The sequence below is a fragment of the Lynx rufus genome, unplaced genomic scaffold, assembly GCF_022079265.1.
Source record: "Lynx rufus isolate CCGP_SWC_20201006 ecotype Redwood Valley unplaced genomic scaffold, mLynRuf1.p SCAF_11, whole genome shotgun sequence".
In the NCBI taxonomy this organism is placed as follows: Eukaryota; Metazoa; Chordata; class Mammalia; order Carnivora; family Felidae; genus Lynx; species Lynx rufus.
Window position 1 is genome coordinate 14,503,612 of NW_025814825.1, and position 22,241 is coordinate 14,525,852.

Consider the following 22,241-nt stretch of genomic DNA (forward strand, 5'->3'; position numbering starts at 1 on the left):
CATGAATAGAAATGTGGATCAAACAAAAGAGCAAAATAAATCTCCAGAAACTGATCCTAAAGAAACAGAAATATTTATTACTTGAAAAATAATTCAAAATACCTATCATAAAGATGCTCTATAAGCTCAAGAAAACACTGCATTAAAAAAACTACTATCAAGAGAGATTTAAAAAAAAAAAAAGGCAAACAAATTCTGGAGCTGATGAATACAATTACAGACCTGAAAAATTCACTTAGGGTGGTTCAAAAACAGACCTGATCAAGTGGAAGAAAGAACTGGTAAACTCGAAGCTAGATCATTTGATATTATCCAGTCAGAGGAACAAAACGCAAAAGAAAAAGCCTAAGGGACTTATGGGATCGGGTCAAGAAAACCAATACATGCATGAAGGAGAAGGAAGAGGAAAAAAGGGGTAAAAAGTTTATTTAAAGAAAATATGGCCAAAAACTTCCCAAACTTGGGGACGTTAATGGACATCCAGACTGAAGAGGCTCAACAGACTTCCAAGATGGAACCCAAAGAAATCCACACTAAGACACATTATAATCAAATTGCCAAAGTCAAAGACAAAGGGACAGTTTTAAAGCAGCAGGAGAAAAGTGATTCATCATGTACAAAGGGACCCCATAAAACTCTGAGACCTTGCAGGCATAAAGAAACAGGGTGAGGGGCGCCTGGGTGGCTCAGTCAGTTGAGCATCCGACTTCAGCTCAGGTCATGATCTTGCAGTTTGTGAGTTCGAGCCCTGCGTCGGGCTCTGTGCTGACAGCTTGGAGCCCAGAGCCTGCTTCGGATTCTGTGTCTCCCTCTCTCTCTGCCCCTCCCCGCTCTCACTCTGTCTCTTTCTCTCTCCTTCAAAAATAAATAAACATTAAAAAAAATAAAAAAAAATAAAAAAAATAGGGTGAGATACGGAAAGAGCTGAAAGAAAAAACTGCCAACCAAAGGTATTATATCTGGCAAAACTATTCTTTAGAATTCAAGGGGAAATAAAGATGTTCTCAGATAAACAATGCTGAAGGAGTTCACACCATTAAACCTGCATTACAAAAAAACGCCAAAGGGAGTCCTTTAAGTTGAAATAAACTACACTGCAACATGAAAGGATATGAAAATATAAAACTCACTGGAGAAGGCAAATACATAGAGAAATACAGAATACTGTTGTCTTATAAAGATGATGTGTAAATCTCTTTAAATTTTAAACTCAGAAGTTCAAAAATCAAATACAAAAAAAAATTTAACTATAAAAATGTTAATGGGCACACAACATGAGATGTAACTTGTGACATCAGTATCATAAAGAGTGAGAAGGAAAGGAATAAAAGTATAGAATATTTGTTTTTAACTGAAGTTAACTTCTGTGCTTTTTAAGGAATAATACATTTTGTTGGTTTACCCTTACTTTTATATTGGCCACCAACTAGAAGAGTCAGCAAGTTAGTAAGGTCTTTTCCACAGATCTTTGCAAACTTTGTGGACTAATTTTTACAATCATGATTATAATTAGTTTTCTTTACCTTTATCTGAAAGCATATTTTGCATAAAAGTGCATTTTCAAAGCAGTTTTTTATTGAGATATAATTGATAACATTTTGTAAGTTTAAAGTGTATAATGTGTTGGGGTGCCTGGGGGGCTCAGTTGGTTAAGTGTCTGACTTTGGCTCAGGTCATGATCTTGCAGTTCGTGAGTTTGAGCCCCGCGTGGGACTCTGTCTTCTCAGCGCAGAGCCCACTTCAGATACTCAGTTCCTCATCACTTCTCGGCCTTTTGGCTAAGATCAAGTGCAGATACTCTGTTCCTCTCTCTCTCTCCCTCCCGTCCCAAAATAAACTTTAAAAAAATTATAAAAATAAAAATAAAGGTACAATGTGTTGATCTGATATACTTCTATATATCAATCTGATTGCCACCACTGCATTAGCTAAAATCTCCAGTAAATCACATGGTTATCATTTTATTCTGGTGAGAACATTTAAGATCTATATAGTCTCTTAGCAATTTTCAAGGATATAATACTGTATTGTTAACTATAATCACAATGCTGTGCATTAGGTCCCAAAACATATTTATATTCTGACTGTAGTTTCTACTCTGACCAAAAACTCCCCAATTCCCCATCCACTCAGCTTCTGGTAATCACCGTTTTAATGTCTGTTTCTGGGAATTCAGGTTTTTGAGATTCCACATATAAGTGATACCACACAGTGTATGTCTTTCTTTGTCTGCTTATCTTCGTAGCAAAATGCCCTCAAGATCCATCAATGTAGAGACAAATGGCAAGATTTCCTTCCTTCCATTGGCTGCATGATATTCCTGTGCGTGTATGTGTGTACAGCACATCTTCTTCAAGTATTTATCTGTTGAAGGACACTTAGGTTGTCTCTATATCTTGGATATTGTGAATAAAGCTGAATTAAACATGGGAGTGCAGAAATCACTTCAAGATCCTGTTCTCATTTCCTTGAAGTGTGAATGGTGGATCGTATGGTAGTTCTATATTTAATTTCCTGAAAACCCTCCAGTTTTCCACAGTAGTTGCATCAGTTTAATCCCCACCAATAGTGCACAAGGATTCCTTTTTCTACACATCCACACCAAAATTGTCATCCCTTACCATTTTGAGAATAACAATTCTAACAGGTATGAAGTGATATATTATTGTGGTTTTGATTTGCATTTACCTGATGATTAGTGATATTGAGCATCTTTTCATGTACCTGTTGGCCATCTGGATGTCTCTGGGAAAATGTCTATTCAGGTCCTCTGCTCATTTTCTAATCAGATCATCTGCTTTTTCACTATTGAGTTATATGAATCATTTATACATTTTGGATATTAACCTCTTAACTAACACATGGTATGCAAATATTTTCTGCCATTCCATAGGTTGCCTTTTCATTTTGTTGTTTCCTATGCTGTGCACAAACTTTTTAAATTGATGCACTCCCACTTGCTGATTTTGCTTTTGTTGCTTGTCCTTTGTTATCCAGAAAATAGTTTTAAGACCAATGTTAAAGAGCTTTTTCCCAGCATTGTTTATCTGAAGGAGTTTTCTTCCGGGAGTTTGCAGTTTTGGGTCTTCTGTTAAAGCATTTTTCTGTGAATTATTTTTTGTGAATGGGGTAAGATAGGGGTCCAATTTCATTCTTCTGCAGGTGGTTATCCAGTTTTCCCAAAACTATTTTTTGAAGAGACTCGTTTTCTCATTGAGTGTTCCTGGCTCCCAGTCAAATATTAATTAGCCACATTTGCAGGAGCTTATTTCTGGGATCTGTATTCTGTTCCATTCGTCTATGTGAATATTTATGCCATTACCACACTGTTTTCATTAGTAGAGTTCTGTAGTTTGAAATCAGAAAGTGGGATTCCTCCAGCTTTATTCTTCTTTCTCAGGATTGCTTGGACTATTCATGGTCTTTTGTGTTGTGTACATATTTTATGATTTTCCCTCCATTTCTGTGAAAAATACATTGGAATTCTAGTAAGAATTGCAATGAATCTATAAATTACTTTGAGTAATATGGACATTTTAACAATATTAACTTTTCCATGAACACAGAATATCTTCCCATTTATTTTGTGTCTTCTTCAGTTTCGTTCACCAGTGTTACAGTGTTCAATGTATATGTTGTTCATTTATTGGTTAAATTTATTATTAGGTATTTTATTCTTTTTGATGCAACTGTAAATGAAATTGTTTTCTCAATTTCTCTTCCTGACCATTCACTATTAGTGTACAGAGGTGCAATAAATTTTTGTGTATTTAGTTTGTAACTTTGCTGTATTTATTAGTTTCAAAAGTTTTTTTTTTTTTTTTTGATGGAGTGTTTAGGGTATTCTGTATATATCATGTCACATGCAAATAGAAACAGTTTTACTTTGGGGTGCCAGGATGGCTCAGTCGGTTAAGCGTCCAACTTCAGCTGAGGTCATGACCTCACGGTTCATGAGTTTGACCCCTGCATCGGGCTCTGTGCTCACAGCTCAGAGCCTGAAGCCTGCTTCAGAGTCTGTGTCTCCCTCTCTCTCTGCCCCTCCCCTACTCATGCTCTATCTCTGTCTCTCAAAAATGAATAAATGTTAAAAGATATATAGAAAAAAAAGAAACAGTTTTTACATTTTCCTTTCTGATTTTGATGCCTTTTATTTTTTTATTATTAATAATTTATTTTTTAATTTATATCCAAGTTAGCTAGCATATGGTGCAACAATGATTTCAGGAGTAGATTCCTTAATGCCCCTTACCCATTTAGCCCATCCCCCCTCCCACAATCCCTCCAGTAACCCTCTGTTCTCCATATTTAAGAGTCTCTTATGTTTTATCCCCCTCCCTGTTTTTATATTATTTTTGCTTCCCTTCCCCTATGTTCATCTGTTTTGTATCTTAAAGTCCTCATATGAGTGAAGTCATATGATATTTGTCTTTCTCTGACTAATTTCGCTTAGCATAATACCCTCTAGTTCCATCCATGTAGCTGCAAATGGCATGATTTCATTCTTTTTGATTGCCGAGTAATACTCCATTGTATATGTATATACCACATCTTCTTTATCCATTCATCCATCAATGGACATTTGGGCTCTTTTCATACTTTGGCTATTGTTGATAGTGCTGCTATAAACATTGGGGTGCAAGTGTCCCTTTGAAACAGTATCCATTGGATACTCTTTCCTGCTTTGTCAAAGATTAGTTGGCCATACGTTTGTGGGTCCATTTCTGGGTTCTCTATTCTGTTCCACTGATCTGAGTGTCTGTTTTTGTGCCAGCGCCATACTGTCTTGATAATTACACTTTGTAGTACAGCTTGAAGTCCAGATGCTTTTTATTTCTTTTTCTTCCCTAAGTGCTCTGGTTAGAGCTTCTAAAACTATTTTGAAAAAGAGTGGCAAGGGCGAGCATTCTTGTGTTGCTGTTCATCATAGATGAAAAACTTTCAGTTTTCTACCACTAAGTATACCACATTCGGGACTGTCATGTATGGCTTTTACTATATGGAAGCACATGCCATTTATGTATGTATGTATGTATGTATGTATGTATGTATGTATGTATATGTATGTATTTATTTATTTAAATTTATGAGAGTAAGAGTAGGGGAGAAGGGCACAGGGACAGAAAAGGAAAGAGAGAGACAGACAGAGAGAAAAAAAAGAGAAAGAGAATACCTGAAGCAGACTCCATGCTTGTGCAGAGCCTGATGCAGAGCTCATGACCTGAGCTGAAATCAAGAGTTAGATACTCAACTGAGCCACCCAGGCAGTCCCTTGTCTGTCTGTCTATCTGTCTGTCTATTGAAGTACATTCCCTCTACCTACCTACCTACCTACCTACCTACATATCTATCTATTGAAGTACATTCCTTCCTACCTACCTACCTACATATCTATTGAAGTACATTCCTTCTATACCTCTATATATTTTGTTGGGAGTTTTTGTCATGAGTGGATGTTGAATTTTTTGTCAAATGCTTTTTCTGCATCTTTTGATATGATAATATGATTTGATTCTTTATTTTGTTAATGTAGTATATCACATGGACTTATTTGTGGCTACTACATCACCTTTGTATCCCTGGAATAGGGATACCTGGGTGGCTCAGTCAATTGAGCATCTGACTCTTGATTTCAGCTCAGGTCATGATCCCACTGTTGTGGAATTGAGCCTCATGTCAGGCTCCATGCTGAGCATGGAGTCTGCATGGGATTCTCCCTTCTCTCTCTCCGCCCCTCTCCCCTGTGCGCTCTCTCTCTAAGATAAATGAATAAACAAACAAGCAAACAAACCAAAAAATAATTTAAGAAATGTACCCCTGGAATAAATCCCACTTGACTATGGAATACTTTTTTTTTTTTTAATGTTTATTCATTTTTGAGAGACAGAGACAGAGCACAAGTCGGGGAGGGGCAGAGAGACAGGGACACACAGAATCTGAAGCAGGGTCCAGGCTCTGAGCTGTCAGCACAGGGTCCAACATGGGGCTCAAACTCACGAACCGTAAGATCATGACCTGACCCAAAGTCGAACACTTTACCAACTGAGCCACTCAGGTGCCCCATACAATTCTTTTAATATATTATGAATTCAGTTTGCTAACATTTTTCAGACTATTTTTTCATCTGTACTCATTGGGGATACTGGCCTGTAATTTTATTTTCTTGTGGTGTCCTTGTCTGATTTTGGTATCAAGGTAATGTTAGACTCAGAAAAGGAGTTTGGAGTGTTCCCCCTTTTATTTTTTTTAAAAGAGTCTGAGAAGGATTCAACAGTGAAAAACTGAAAGCTTTCCTCTATGATAAAGAATAAGCTATTAGGGGCGTTTGGATGGCTCAGTCAGTTAAGCATCCAACTCTTGACCCAACTCACTGATGTGAGATCAAGCCCTGCATTGGGCTCCATCCACACTGGGCATGAACCTTGGTTAAGATTCTCTCTCTTTCTCTTTCTCTCCCTCTGTGCCACCCCATTCATGTGTGTGTGTGTGTGTGTGTGTGTGTGCGCTCTCTCTCTCTCTCTCCAAAAAAAAAAAAAAAAAAAAAAAGAGAGAGAGAGAGAGAGAAGCTATAAATGCCCACTCTTGCCATGGCATTCAACACAGTACTGGAAGTTCTAGCCATACAATTAGGCAAGGATTGAGACTGAAGAAGTAAGATGATCTTTCTTCACAGGTGACATACTATATATAGAAAACCCTTAAGATTTTATAAAAACTGATTACTAGTAAACAAATTCAGGAAAGTTGTAGTATATTAAAAAAATATATATATATATATAAACCTATTGTATTTCCATATACTACCAACAAACTATACAAAAAAAAAAAAAAGGAATTAAGAAAACAATCCCATCAGAAAGCATAAAATACTTAGAAATAAAGGTGACCAGGCCGGGTGTGTGTGTGTGTGTGTGTGTGTGTGTGTGTGTGTGTGTGTGAAAGATTCATATACAGAAAAGTACAAAGGACTGCTGAAAGAAATTACAGAAGACATAAATAAATGGAAACACACCCCATGTACCCTTACCTTACACCATCCAGAAAAGTCAACTTGAAATGAATTAAAGAATTAAAAGTACACCCAGGGGCACCTGGGTGGCTCAGTTGGTTAAGCGTCCAACTTTGGCTCAGGTCATGACCTCAAGGCTTGTGGGTTCGGGCCCCACGTCGGGCTCTGTGCTGACAGCTCAGAGCCTGGAGCTTCTTCAGATTCTGTGTCTTTCTCTCTCTGCCCCTCCCCCACTCACACTCTGTCTCTCTCAAAAATAAATAAACATTTAAAAAAATTTTTTTTAAAAAGTACACCCAAGGGCGCCTGGGTGGCGCAATCGGTTAAGCATCCGACTTCAGCCAGGTCACGATCTCGCGGTCCGTGAGTTCGAGCCCTGCGTCGGGCTCTGGGCTGATGGCTCAGAGCCTGGAGCCTGTTTCCGATTCTGTGTCTCCCTCTCTCTCTGCCCCTCCCCCGTTCATGCTCTGTCTCTCTCTGTCCCAAAAAATATAAATAAACGTTGAAAAAAAAATTAAAAAAAAAAAAGTACACCCAAAACTATAAAGAAGTTAATTCCCAGAAGAAAACATAGGGGAAAACCTCCATGACTTTTGGTCTTGGCAACTGAAGCTAAAATACACAAGTGGAACTAAATCACACTGAAAAGCTACTGACCAGCAATCAACAAAATGAAAAGGTAAACTACAAAACAGGAATAAATAGTTGTAAACCATGTATCTGATAGGAAGTTAATATCTAAAATATACAAGGAACTCCTACAACTCAATAGCAAAAAACAAACAACAAAAAAACCAAAACCAAATTATCTAATTAAAAAAATCGTAAGAGCACTTAAATAAACATTTCTCCAAAAAAAAAAAAAACCCATAAAATGGCCAAGATGCTCACCATCATTCATCATCAGGGAAATGGAAATCAAAATCAAAGTAAGATATCACTTCATACTTGTTTTCATTGTTGAAAAAACAGGAAATAACAAGTGTTAAGCAAGGATGTAGACAAACTGGAACTCCTGTGCACTATTAGTGGAAAGTAAATTGAAGCAGCTGGTATAGAAAAAAGTATAAAGATCCCTCAAAAATTTTTAAATAGAACTATTATGAGGTCTAGCAATTCCACTTCTGGACACAGACCACAAAAAAGTAAAAGCAGGAACTTCAACAAATATGTATACAGCAGCATTATTCACAATATCCCAAAGGTAGCAGGAACTCAAATGTCCATCAACAGATGAACGGATAAACAAAATGTGGTGTATACATTGCTACAATTTGAATGTGTCCTCCCAAAATTCATGTTAAAACCTAACATCCAAGGTAATGGTACTGGGAAATGGGGCCTTTGGGATGTGATTAGGTCATGAGAACTCTATCCTCATGGGATTAATGCTCTTATATTTTAAAAAAGCCCAAGAAAGCCCCCTTGCACCCTTCTGCCACGTGACGTTACAGTGAAAAGAAACCCAGTAATTAGTAAACTGACCCTCGCCACACACTGAATCTGCCAGTGTCATGACTTTGGACTTCTAAGCCTCCAGAACTGTAAGAAATAAATGTTTATTGTTTATAAGTCCTCCAGTTTGTGGTATTTTCATTACAGCAGTCCAAATGGACTAAAACATACATACATACAATGGAATATTATTCAATCTTTTTTCAAAATAGGAAATTCTGACATACGCTACAATATGGATGAAACCTGAGGACATTATATTAAATGAAATAAGCAAAACATAAAAGGACCACGAGATACATATTGGCCTATAATTATTTTTCTTGTAGGGTCTTTGCCTGGTTTTGCTATCATGTCCTCATGGCATAAATTTAGAAGTGTTCCTTCCTCTTCAATTTTTTGGAATAGTTTGAGAAGGACAGGTATTATTAACTCTTCTTTAAACGTTTTGCAGAAATTCACCTGCAAAGCCATGTGGTCCTAGACTTTTACTTATTAAGAGGTTTTTGTGTGTGTGTGTGTGTGTGGTTTTGTTTGTTTGTTTTAAGTGATTCGATTTCATTACTGGTAACTGGTCTTTCATCAGATTTTCTATTTCTTCCTGATTCAGTCTTGGAATATTGTATGTTTCTAGGAATTTATCTAGTATTTACCTAGTACTTCCTCTAGATTGCCCAATTTGTTGGCATGTAATTTTTCATAGTAGTTTCTTACAATATTTTGTATTTCTGCGATGTCAGTAGTAACTTCTTTCATTTCTGGTTTTATTTAAGTTCTCTCTTTTTTTTATGTTTTTGTTTATTTTTGAGAGAGAAAGAGTATGGACATGAGAGTCGGGGAGAGGCAGAGAGAAAGGGAGAGAATCCCAAGCAGGCTCCATGCTCAGCGTGGAGCCCCACATGGGGCTCAATCCCATGACTGTGTGATCACAACCTAAGCCAATCAAGAGTTGGATGTTTAACCAACTGAGCCACCGAGGCATCCCTAAGTCCTCTCTTTTTTTTACTGAGTCTGCCTAAGGTTTATCAATTTCCTTTATCTTTTTGAAGAACAACCTCCTAATCTTTTTTTATCTTTTCTATATTTATCTTTTAAAAAATTTTTTCTATTGTTTTTTAGTACCTATTTCATCTATTTAGTCTATTTTGTTTATTTCTGGTATGATTTTTATTATTTCCTTCCTTCTATCAACTTTGGGCTTTGTTATTTTTTTCTACTTCTTTTATGTATTAGATTAGATTGTTTACTTGAAATTGTTCTTATTCCTTGGCGTAGGCCTGTATCACTATAAACCTCCCTCTTAGAACTACTTCTGCTTCATCCCAAAGATTTTGGAATGTTGTCTTTCCATTTTCATTTATCTTGAGATATTTTTAAATATCCTCTTTGATTTCTTCATTGATCCATTGGTTGTTTAGTAGCATGTTATTTAGCCTCCACGTGCTTGTGCTTTTTCCAGGTTTTTTTCCCTTGTAATTAATTTCTAGTTTCATACAGTTGTAGTTGGAAAAGATGCTTGATGTGATTTCAATCTTAAATTTATTGAGACTTATTCTGTGTCCTAACATGTGATCTATTCTGGAGAATGTTCTTTGTGCACTTGAAAAGATTATATATTCCATTGTTTGGGGATGGAATGTTCCGTATATATCTAGTAAGTCTATCTGGTCTAACATGTTGCTTGAAGCCACTGTTTCCTTATTGATTTTGTCTGAATAGTCTATCCATTGATGTATGTCAAAGTCTGTCAAAGTGTGTCAAAGTCTGCTACTATTATTATGTATTACTGTCAATTTCTCCCTTGTTAATATTTGCTTTATGTATTTAGGTGCTCCCGTGTTGGGTGCACAGATATTTACAAGTTATAGCCTCTTGTTGGATTGATCCTTTCACCATTATGTTATGACCATGTCTTTTATTATAGTCTTTGTTTTAAAGGCTATTTTGTCTAAGTTTTGCTACCCTGGCTTTTTTTCCACTTCCATTTGCAAAGAATACCTTTTTCCATCCCTTTCCATCCATACAATCTGTATGTATCTTTAGGTCTGAAGTGAGACTCCTGTAGACAGCAAATAGATGAGTCTTGTTTCTTTTTCTTTTAATCTTTTCAATCTCTCTATGTCTTGATTGGAGCATTAAGTCCATTTACATCTAAAGTAATTACTGATAGATACTACTTATTGTACTACTTATTGTTCATTGTTTTCTGGTTGTTTTTGTGGTTCTTCTCTGTTCCTTTCTTCTTCTCTTGCTCTCTTCTCTTGTGATTGGATCACTTTAGTGTTATGCTTAGATATGCTTATTTATTTTTTATGTATCTATGACAGGTTTTGGAGTTGTGGTTACGTTACTATGAGGCTCATATATAACACCCTGTGTATATAGCAATCTATTCAAAGTTGCTGGATGTTTATGTTCCAATACATTCTTTATTTTTTTTGTAATATTTTTATTTATTTACTTTGAGAGAGAACAAGCACCAGTGGGGGAGGAGTAGACAGAAGGACAGACAAAACCCCAATCAGGCTCTGCGCCATTAGCCATTAGCGCAGAGCCTGATGCAGGGCTCAAACCCACAAACCGTGAGATCATGACCTCAGCCAAGATCAAATGTCAGACACTTAACTGTGCCACCCAGGTGCCCCAATGTTCCAATACATCCTAAAACCCTCTCAACAATTTTGTTTTTACTCACCCTCCCAAAAATTTATGTATCTGATGTCATATTTTACATCTTTTTTATTTTGTGTATTCCCTTAATTATCATATACTTGATTTCACTATTTTTGTCTTTTAACCTTCAGAGCAGCTTTGTAAGTGACTGATCTACTATCTTAACTATGGTTGCTTTTACCAGTGACTTTTTCTTTCATAATCTTCTTACTTCTACTTATGGCCTTTTCTGCTTAAAGAAGTCCCTTTATATTTCCTCTGAGGCCAGTTCAGTGGTGATGAATCTTTTAACTTTTGTTTAGGAAACCTTCTATCTGTCCTTCAATTCTGAATGATAACCTTGCCAGGTTGACCATTCTTGGTTGTAGATTTTTTTTTTCCCCTTTCAGCACTTTGAATGTATCATGCCACTCCCTTCTGGGATGCAAAGTTTCTGCTGAAAAATCACCTGATAGCCTTAGAGGTATTCCCAGTATGTAACTAGTTGCTTTCCTCTTGCTGCTTTTAAGATTCTCTCTTTAATTTTTGATATTTTAATTATTATGTTTTGGTGTGGACCTCTTTATGTTTATCTTGTTTGGTGGTCTCTTTGCTTCCTGGACCCAAATATTTCCTTCCCCAAGTAAGGGAAGTTTTCAGCTATCATTTCTTCAAATAAGTTTTCTGCCTCTTTCTCTCTTCTCCTTCTGGGACCCAAGAATGCAAATGTTAGTATGGTTGATGTTGTCCTAGAGGTCCCTTAACCTAGCCTCGTTTTTTTTTTAATTCCTTTTTCTTTCTGCTATTTAGCTTGGTTGCTTTTCACTACTTCCAGATCACTGATCCTTCTTCTGCATCCTCTAATCTGCTGTTGATTCCCTCTAGTGTATTTTCATTTGGTTATTTTGTTTTTTAGCTCTGATTGGTTCTTTTTTATATTTTCTATCTTTGTTAAAGTTCTCAATGGGTTTACACACTTCTCCCAAGTTTGACAAACACCTTTATGACCATTAACTTGAACTCTTTATCAGGTAGATTGCTTACCTCCATTTCATTTAGTTCATTTTTCAAGGTTTTGTCTTGTTTTCATTTGGAACATATTCCTATATTTTTATTTTGCTTGACTCTGTGTTTGTTTCTATGTATTATGTAGGTCAGCAATGTTTCCTGGTGTTAAAGGTAGTGGTCTTATGTAGAAGACATCTGTGGGGCCCAGAGGTACAATCTACTCTGGTTACCAGAACCAAGTGTTCCAGGGGTATCCCCTGTGTTGTCTGTGTGCACCCTCCTGTTGTGACTGGGCTGCAACTGCTGTGGGTACACTGGTAGATGGGGCTGGCCCGAGCTTGGCAAGCTTAGAGGCCAGGTTGCAGCTGCTGTGGGTGTCTAGTGGGTGGGGTCAGCACGCGATGTGGTTGGCCAAGAGGCCTGGCTACAACTGTTATGTATGTGTTCATGAGCAGAGCTTCCCCCCCAACTCTCCCAAGGAATCACTTTGGAGGGGTACTGGTCCTGACTAAGGATGCCCATCAGGTGAGGCAGGGTGGAAGCTGCTTGCCCTGCCGTGACAGAAGACCACAGGGAAATGCCACAGCAGGGCAAGCAGTGCTAGCCATGTAGATGGAGAATGTCAGAACTGGCGCCTACATCAGGCCAGCTAGGCTGAAGTAAGGCAAGAGAAATGGTGGCCACCAGCAGTTCCACTCCTGAAGAAAGTTCACACAGAACCCTGCCCTTCTGGCACAAGCCCTAAAATCAGTGAATAAATCATCACATACGGCCCAGGTGCTTTTCAAACTCCTTCCAATGGCTGGATCTCAGAGTGAGTGAGATTGTGGAGGGGCCCTTTAAGAGCAGAGTTGTGGTTTCCTATGGCTCTCCACCTCTCCTGGAGTTATGCCCTGCTGATTTTCAAAGCCACACAAAATGGACACTTGTCTTCTCAGCATAGGGTAGGTGCAGGGAGTGCCCAAAGTGGAGCCTGAACCTGGTGCTCCTTAGGAAGGGCCTCCACACCTGTGATATGCCTTCTGTTTGTGAGGTCACTGGCAATCCTTTTCAGACTGCTGGGTTTTTTCTGGGTCTCAGAGCAAGTGAAACTACATATGAGCCCTCTAAGACCAGAATCTCAGTTTCATATAGCATTTTGGGACCCCTGCATGTCAAACCCATTGGTTTTGCAAGTCCAATATTTTCAGGCTCCTCTCTCCAGGGAAAATCCCAGGTGATGGGGTGACTAATGTGGGGCACCAACCCCCCTGCCCCCACTCCTCCAAAAGAAGCACCACCTGGTGAAATTCCTTCTCTGTTCAATGTTGTTGCTCTGAGGATAGGGTTTTTTGCAGGACTGTGTTTCTGCTTCTTTATCCATCTTGGTGTGGTCCTTATATCTTTTGTTGTAGATGGAGTTCATACAGTTTTCAGATCTTTTACAGAGGGAAATGACCCATATGTAGCTATAGATCTGGTGTGTCTACAAGATGAGGTAAGTTCAGGATCTTCCTATGCTGCCGTCTTTCCAGCTCCTCCAATTAACAATATTGTCCAAATGGTACTTCTAGAGATTAAAAATATAATGTCCAAAATCTTTTTAAAAATAAGTAGACACAGCAGATAAGATACTGCAGAAAAAGTGATCACTGATCTTGAAGAAACAAACAAAAACTCCAAAAACTGAAGCAGAGAGAGAGAGAAGGCTGTATAAAATATAAACAAAACCTTGATGATGTGTAGGACAATACCAAATGGTCTAGCACATGTGTGAATGAGTCCCAGAAGGTATATGTATATGAGGGGGGGTTGTGCAGATGGGAACAAAAAAATTTAATGAAGAAATAATGGGCAAAATTGTTCAAATTTCATAAAAAGCATAAATGCACAGTCTAAGGAAATCAATAAATTTTAAACAGAATAAGCACAAAGTAAACAGCACTAAAACATCATAATCAAATTGCTGAAAACAGGGGCGCCTGGGTGGTGCAGTCGGTTAAGCGTCCGACTTCAGCCAGGTCACGATCTCGCGGTCCGTGAGTTCGAGCCCCGCGTCGGGCTCTGGGCTGATGGCTCAGAGCCTGGAGCCTGTTTCCGATTCTATGTCTCCCTCTCTCTCTGCCCCTCCCCCATTCATGCTCTGTCTCTCTCTGTCCCAAAAATAAATAAACGTTGAAAAAAAAAATTAAAAAATAAAAAATAAAAAAAATTGCTGAAAACAATTTAAAAAATCATAAAACTAAGCCAACGAAAAAGATATCATTGACACATAAGAACAAAGATAAGAATTACTATGGACTTTTCCATAAAAAAACCTGAAGACATAATCCAGCAATGCTACTTCAGGTTATACAACCACAAGAAGTGAAAGCAGGGGCTGCAAGAGATATTTGTGTATAAATGTTCACTATTCACAACTATTCACAATAGTTGAAAAGTGGAAACAACCCAAGTATTCATTGATAGATGAATAGATACACAAAATGGTATATAATACACACTATGAAAAACTAGTCAGCCTTTAAAAGGAAGGAAATTCTAGGGGCGCCTGGGTGGCGCAGTCGGTTAAGCGTCCGACTTCAGCCAGGTCACGATCTCGCGGTCCGTGAGTTCGAGCCCCGCGTCAGGCTCTGGGCTGATGGCTCAGAGCCTGGAGGCTGCTTCCGATTCTGTGTCTCCCTCTCTCTCTGCCCCTCCCCCATTCATGCTGTGTCTCTCTCTGTCCCCAAAATACATAAACATTAAAAAAAAAAAAATTTTAAAAGGAAGGAAATTCTGATACATGACATGTGGATGAACCCTGAAATTACTATGTTAAGTGAAATAAGCCAGACACAAAAGGACAAATATTGCATTATCCTATTTATATAGGCACTAGAATAGTCAAATTCATAAAGCAAAAAAGCAGAATACCCAGGTATTGGGGGAAGTTGACTGGGGAATTACTGTTTAATGGGTCCAGAGTTTCAGTTTGGGAATAATAAAAAAATTCTAGAGATGAATGGTGGTATTGGTTACACAACAATGTGAATGTAATTAATGTTAATGAAGTTAAAAATGGTTAAAATGGTAAATTTTATGCTACATATATCTTACCACAATGAAGAAAAATACTAGAATATAATGAGGATACCATACTGAAGACAAAAAAAGAAAAATCAAAACTGGAGACAACTGAATGATATACTTAAAGTGCTAGAAAGAAAAAAGTCAACCTAGAATTCTATATCCAGTGAAAATATCCTTCAAAAGTGAAAGCAAAATAAAGACATTTCCAGACAAAAGCTGACAGCATCTATCTCCTGCAGACAAGAACTCCTAGTAAAGGAAGTACTTTAGGCTGAACGAAGAATAATACTAGATAGGCTACATAGCCAGTTTAAACCCAAATATTCAGACTTCAAACCCTGAGTCCTTAATACTATATCTCAGTATCTTTTTTAAGACTGAGTATCTAAAAACAAAGTAAAATGTGACAAATGTTCTTTCTCTAACAATACCATAATATGGTTTCTAAGGATCATACTTAAGTTAATTCATGAATTTAGGTAGTAAACCTGGTCTTTACACATACCTAATTGTATAACCCAGAACATATACACTTTGGTTTGAAGGCAAACATTCCAAATTGTATTCTTTGTCATCCACCTATATAATTCAAAACTATAACAACATATGCTAAATATTTATTTTTTGTTCAGGGAAAGGGATTGGGGATGGAAACTTCTACATTAGACTTTTTAGATCCTATTGTTCTTTTGTCATTTAAATTTATGAAGTTTAAAGTCTTGAAATTTAAGTTTATAAATTTAAAAATTTTTAAACTTTAAAATTATATCATGCCCTCTTTTAAAAAAAAGTTTATTTAAAAAAATTTTTTTAACATTTATTTATTTTTGAAAGAGAGAGAGACAGAGACAGAGTGCAGGTGGGGGGAAGGGCCAGAGAGAGAGGGAGACACAGAATCAAGGCAGGTTCCAGGCTCTGAGCTGTCAGCACAGAGCCCGATGTGGGGCTCAAACTCATGAACCATGAGATCATGACCTGAGCCAAGGTCAGACGCTTAACCAACTGAGCCACCCAGGCACCCCTGAACTTTATTTTTTTTAAAGAACTTTAAATCTCACTTCGTAGGAAAACATTTTATTTCTGCTCATTTCACAAGTTTTAAAAAGAGAATGGAAAAAAGATATAAAATTAAAGGGCAAGCCCTATGCCTGTATTCTCTGACATGATAACTCACAATCATTTTATTTATTTTTTAAACTTTATTTACTTATTTTGAGAGAGAGAGTGAGTGAGCAGGGGAGGGACAGAGAGAGAGAGGGAGAAAGCTAGAATCCCAAGCAGGTTCCGCGCTGTCAGCGTGGAGCCAGACGGAGGGCTCAAACTCATAACCGTCAGATCATGCCCGAGCCAAAACCAAAAGTTGGATGCTTAACCAACTGAGCAACTCAGGAGCCCCAACTCACAATCATTTTAGAGAGTGTTTGCTATTGATCTTGATCTCAATATAAACATGAAAATTTCAACAATTTTTTTTTATTTTTTGTTTCAAAACTTTAGAATAATTATGGTTCTCTCATTATAATTTCCTACATGGCACAGCAAAGGCACAAGACTAACAATCTTCGAGCACTAAAATCTTGGCACTTAGGTATATTTATGATTTTGAAGCATTCATCAAATTATAATCTGTGACAAAACATACTGTCAATATGTAGATTTTCTGCTTTTGGATATTTTGGGGCTTAAAAATTATAACAAAAAGAGGAATGTTTCCTCTACATACCAGTCCAAATTATCTTCTTATTCTTTTTCTGGGAGTAATATTACACAAAAACAACACAAACTAAGATAAGTAAAATAATCTAAACTTGTTCATTAGCATTTAATCTGAATAGTATAAACAAAGTGACTCAAAGAAAAAGAGTAGTAACTTCTTAAACATTCAAACCATCAAACAACTTCTCAGCTTCTTCAGGTAGAGCCTGTTGTCATCTTTGATATTAGACTAAGCCAAAAGGCAATCTAAATGCACCTGCCTGGAGTCCTCTAATTCCATTACAGGAAAGCATTCCTGAAGAAATTGCTAAGCATTTAATATTTATTACAGTGAAAGGACAAAAAGTGTGTTTCCCATTCCTCCTTTCCTTCTTTTGCCTCCCTCTCTTCCTCCTTCCGTCTAGATCTTTCTCCCCCTCTCTTCTTCCTAAACCCATGCACCCCTAAGGTTCCTGCACCTGCATCATCATCTCAAACTAGTATTAGTGTCTGTCAGTAGATCATCTTCCCACTCCAGTTTATTCCATTATTGTTGCTGTATTAACGTCTCTTAATACTTGTTTGTGATCAGACTCTTGTTTCAAACCCTCTTAGCTCATCATTGCCTACAGATTAAAATCACAACTTCTGGCATAGGAGATAGAATCTAATATAGAATCTTTTATATCACAACTCCAACTTTTTTTTTTTTTTTTTTTGGAAACCCAGTCTTTTCTGCTAATACTCTCTCTCCTCTCTTCACCATTTCTCACCTTCGGCTTATATCCAGTAATAATAGTTAACATTTATTGATAGCTTACTATGTGCCAAGTACCTTCTACACAAAATATTTATTTTACAAAGTTATGTGCCAAGCGCTGTTCTAAGCACTTAACAAATAATACCTCAGAGTGCCTAGCTGACTTAGTAAAGTGTATGATTCTTGAGCTCAGGGTCGTGAGTTGGAGCCCCATGCTGAGTGTACAGCCTACTTAAAAAATAAAATAAAATGTTATTTAAAAAAATAATAACTCAATCTTCATAACAACCTTTGAGATAGGTACTATCATTATCCCTATTTTACTGCCTAATGGCAGAAAGCAGATCAGCAGTTTCCCAGGTCTGGGAGGGATGGACAAAGTGGGAAGTGACTACTAAATGGCATGGAGTTTCTTTATGGAGTGATGAAAATTTTCAGAATCAGAGAGTGGCAATGATTGTACAATTTTGTAAATATACTAAAAACCAGTGGATTGTATACAGCAAATTGGTAAATTATTAAATTTATTTACTTATTCATTTACTACTATATATTATTTATTCAAAAATTTATTAAAATTATTAAATTGGTAAATTATTTTAAATGTTTGGCAGAGGAGACAGGCAGATATTAAGGCAGGATATCTCCTATTGGTTGCTTTGACACAAGTGCTGAATTCTTTGAAACATCTTATTTCACAAATATTATCAACACCAAATTCTTTGGGCAAGAAATTTTAGTGCAAAGTTAAGCCAGAAATCAATATAATCCTAGATAACAGAGACAACTGGAAGAATGAGAGTACATGCAGGAGCAGAATGCTCAGATAACACGCACCTCTTCCACAGGAGACCGGTACTCGCAGTTACTGCAGATGCTCCCAGGAAAGCCACCATCATTAGTCGTCGCCTGATCTGGGTGGGCTGTGATCCTCCATGGTAACATCGAACGCCCATGGCCAGTTCTGCCAATGCAGAGAGTGAGTGAAGACGAAACATCCTGTGGACAAAAAGTAGAAATGTTATTCCTAATTAGTGATGGGAACAGCGATGATGATGATGAAGATGATAGTTTCCACATCACCCACACGTACTACAGACGTACTCAATGGCAGACACTAAACACTTTGCGATCCCATGTAGTATTCCATTTAATCCTCAGAACAATTGTATGAGAAAAATAGCACTTATTACCCTGACATATGAGTCAAAGTACAATCAGAAGACAAGAAACCGCATAGTAATTTCAACAGGGAAAGGTTAATATAAAGCATTATTAATTATAACAAAGGATAATACCAAGAGTCAAAGAGATAGCAGATACAGGGAGCAGCCACTACTTCAAGGGCTGATGCAGACCAACAGGAGAGGAATAAATCTGTAAAGGGGCCACTCTCAACAGGGCTTAGATACAGGCCTGTGATAAGGACAGGATGTCCTGAGAAATTCACTAAAGTGTCAGGCCAACAGGTCACTCACTGTAAAGTCATCTAGTAGAACTCAACACACCAGGGGAACTCAGGAAGGTACCAAGGGGGAGATGTCAGAGTACAGAACTCACTGGGAAACTGCATGTAGGAGTGTTGCTGCTAAAACTCCCTAGGCGTTGAGAGCCCCACGGTGTCCCACATTCTGGGGGCCTCAGTGTGCTACAGGAGTGAGCAGCCAAGACACTAGAATCAGGAAGAAAAACTCCTCCCTTTTCTACTCTCCCTCTAGTCCTTCTACTGACAAACCTTAACAAAAGCTGGCAAGACAGAAATTTCCAGTGTTGCAAATAGGGCGATGAAAGATGGATTTACAACTGCAAAGTAACAGATTTGTAAGTGGCACATCCATTTTACAGATGTGAAAACTGAGATATAGTGACTTGATCTAGAGTATACAGCTAGGAAGTAGATCCATAATCTAAACCGACTGGACCAACGTCAGAGCCCAGGTTTTTAACTAGGACACTTTGCAGCCCCCCTACCTTTTAATGTTGATATTGTTTTTGTTAAAATAATTTAAGTTTTCATTAAATATTCCTCACTCCCAGGTCCTTGGAAGACCTCCTACGCACCAAATTCTTTGGTTTCATACTTATAACTTCACCTGTTCCTCTAATTATTAAATTCAGAAACATCTGTATTAGGTCATATTATTGTTCACTAAACACTCACCCTCCCATCCCCCATCCCATGGGAAAATACTACTTTCCACACTCTTCATTTTAGGTGTGTATCTTGCCATATGCCTTGCTATGGCTAATGGGATGTGGGCCAGTTCCATAGAGCGCTTTTAAGAAGTACTGCTGTTAGCCTTCTTGTGCTTCTGCATTCTACCAAGAGAAGATCATGCCCCTAGTAGGCATGCTCTTTCAGCCTGGGTTCCATAATGGACAGATCTCAGCCTGCAGCCAGGCACTGGGAAGACCAGCTGAGCCAGTTGAGCACAGCTGACATATGGAATGCTAGTGAGAAATAAATGTTTATGATTGTAAGCCACTAAAACTGGAGGTGGTTTATTGCCACAGCAAAAGCTGACTAATTCAGCATCTAAGAGAATTACTGGGAACTTCTCATTCAACAAAAATGTATTAAGTTCATGCTATTCAGGCCTTGCTAAGACCTAAAAGGCTAAAAAGAATTCCACATTCTAATTAGGCAAGATACACATGAAATATTTTTTTAATGTTTTATTATTTATTTTTGAGAGAGAGAGAGAGAGTGAGAGAGAGAGAGAAAGCATGACTAAGGGAAGGGCAGAGAGAGAGAGGAAGACAGAATCCGAAGCGTGCTCCAGGCTCTGAGCTGTCAGCACGGAGCCCGATGTGGGGCTCGAACCCACAAACTGAGATCATGATCTGAGCCAAAGTCGGATGCTCAACCGACTGAGCCACCCAGGTGTTCTACACATGAAACATTTTAAAAGGATACATTTCTAAAATGGTATCTTGAAGAAGTATAAAAATATTGGGGTATAGATATTAGAGAATTTAAAAAAAAATTTAAACACCAGGGTAAGACTGGGTTAGTCAGCAAAGGCTTTTGTTTAGTTTTGAGTCTCAGAATGGTACAAAATCTTGAGTGATAGAAATCTCATGGACACTCCAAAAGACAGGATCATTTCTGGCACTTCCATATAGAGTATTAATAGAAAATGATTTTTCTCCTCTAGACAGTATCTTGACACCAGAGTAGAGTCTTCATTTTTATTCCACCGGGTGGACTGAAGGAGAAAGGGGCATTTCTTCCTGGTTATATGACTTTTTATAGTGGCAGTTTGTTCAAATTACACCAAATATCCATTCTCTTCTGTGATTTTCCCAACACACAGTTCACTGCTTCCTAAATTATCTTGCACTTTATACATATCTTCCTATGGCAATTAACACATTCGTTCATGTGCAAGTTTGCCTTCCCCACTCGGCTCTCAGCCTCCTTTTAAAGCCAAAATTATGTTTCTTCCTCTTGGTAAACACACAGTCTAGCACAGAGACTGTTACATTACAGGTGTTTAAAATACTTAACCATCTAATTTACGTTCACATGAAGATGAAGGTACAAATTATACAGGTACTGGGCTCCTGACATTTAAGTATACTTCTAAGCCCCAATATACTAAGAAAACTATGTCTTTTACCATTTGGATTCAAATCAAGTTAAGACTACTTAGCTGTCCCTTAAAATCACTGAGCCAGTTACTAACTCTTCTATGGGACCTATACCTGTAATCTCTTAAGTAAACCTTTCCATTAGCCTTCTTCATTCAACCTAGGCCCAATTTCAAAGCTAGAACTAAATCCTGCCCTTATGGACAAAGAGGGAAAAGAATTAATTTTCTATCCTATTTCCTAAGACCTAAGCTGTGGCAACACAAGTCTTATGTCCCTCCCCAATCCCAGAAATCATCTCATTTTACCACACATACTTTAGCAAACTCCAGCACCAAGGAGACTATCCACTATATTTTCTTCCTGTCTGTCAACAACTGATTCATTTTTATCTGGAGAGAGAGAGAGAAAAAGAGAGAGAGAGTGTGAGTGGGGGAGGGGGGCAGTGGGAGAGAGACAGAAAATATTAAGCAGGCTTTGCGCTGAGCATGGGCTCGATTCCACAACCCTGGGATCATGACCTGAGCCAAAATCAAGTTCAGATGCTCAACTGACTGAGCCACCCAGGTACCCCTGATTCATTTCTAAATTAGTATTTTCCAAACCCACAAGTGCATTCAGATATATAACACTACTTTTGTCTGTAATAAAAATGAGCATAACTAAAACATATATATCTGGAGAAAACATTATTCATCACTGGCAACAGAAAGAAAAGAACACTCAGAAGTTTCCAATGTGAAAAACAAATAACCAGTTCAGAAGTTGGAACAGGCAAGGAATGTGTAAGACTGGAAGATAAATTTAGAACTGATCAGATACGGAGAATAAGTAGATGGTATCCAACAACGTAATAAAACCATTTTTCAGTAACAACAACAAAAAAGGCATGATCAAATAGGTAAGCCATAATTATTTGAGAAGATCGTTTGAATTGTGAACTGAGAATTTTGACCAAATATACAACAGGAAAACACTAAATATCTTAAATTGGAAAAGAAAGTGATGAAAATGTTT

General features: G+C 37.7%; 1 protein-coding gene across 7 annotated transcripts in view; it reads right to left on the bottom strand.

Annotated features, from left to right (window-relative positions):
* The window catches only part of MICU1 (mitochondrial calcium uptake 1), a 250,242-nt gene that overhangs the window by 187,300 nt on the left and 40,701 nt on the right, over positions 1-22,241 (bottom strand). For 6 of the 7 annotated variants that reach the window (XM_047072928.1, XM_047072929.1, XM_047072927.1 and 3 more), the window contains exon 2: positions 18,468-18,629. In XM_047072928.1, coding sequence (XP_046928884.1) covers positions 18,468-18,628 — 161 coding nt within the window. In that variant the 5' untranslated portion in view covers position 18,629. Of the gene's footprint in view, positions 1-18,467; positions 18,630-21,541; positions 21,617-22,241 lie in introns of all 7 variants that reach the window. The other variant, XM_047072925.1, reaches the window with a different exon arrangement.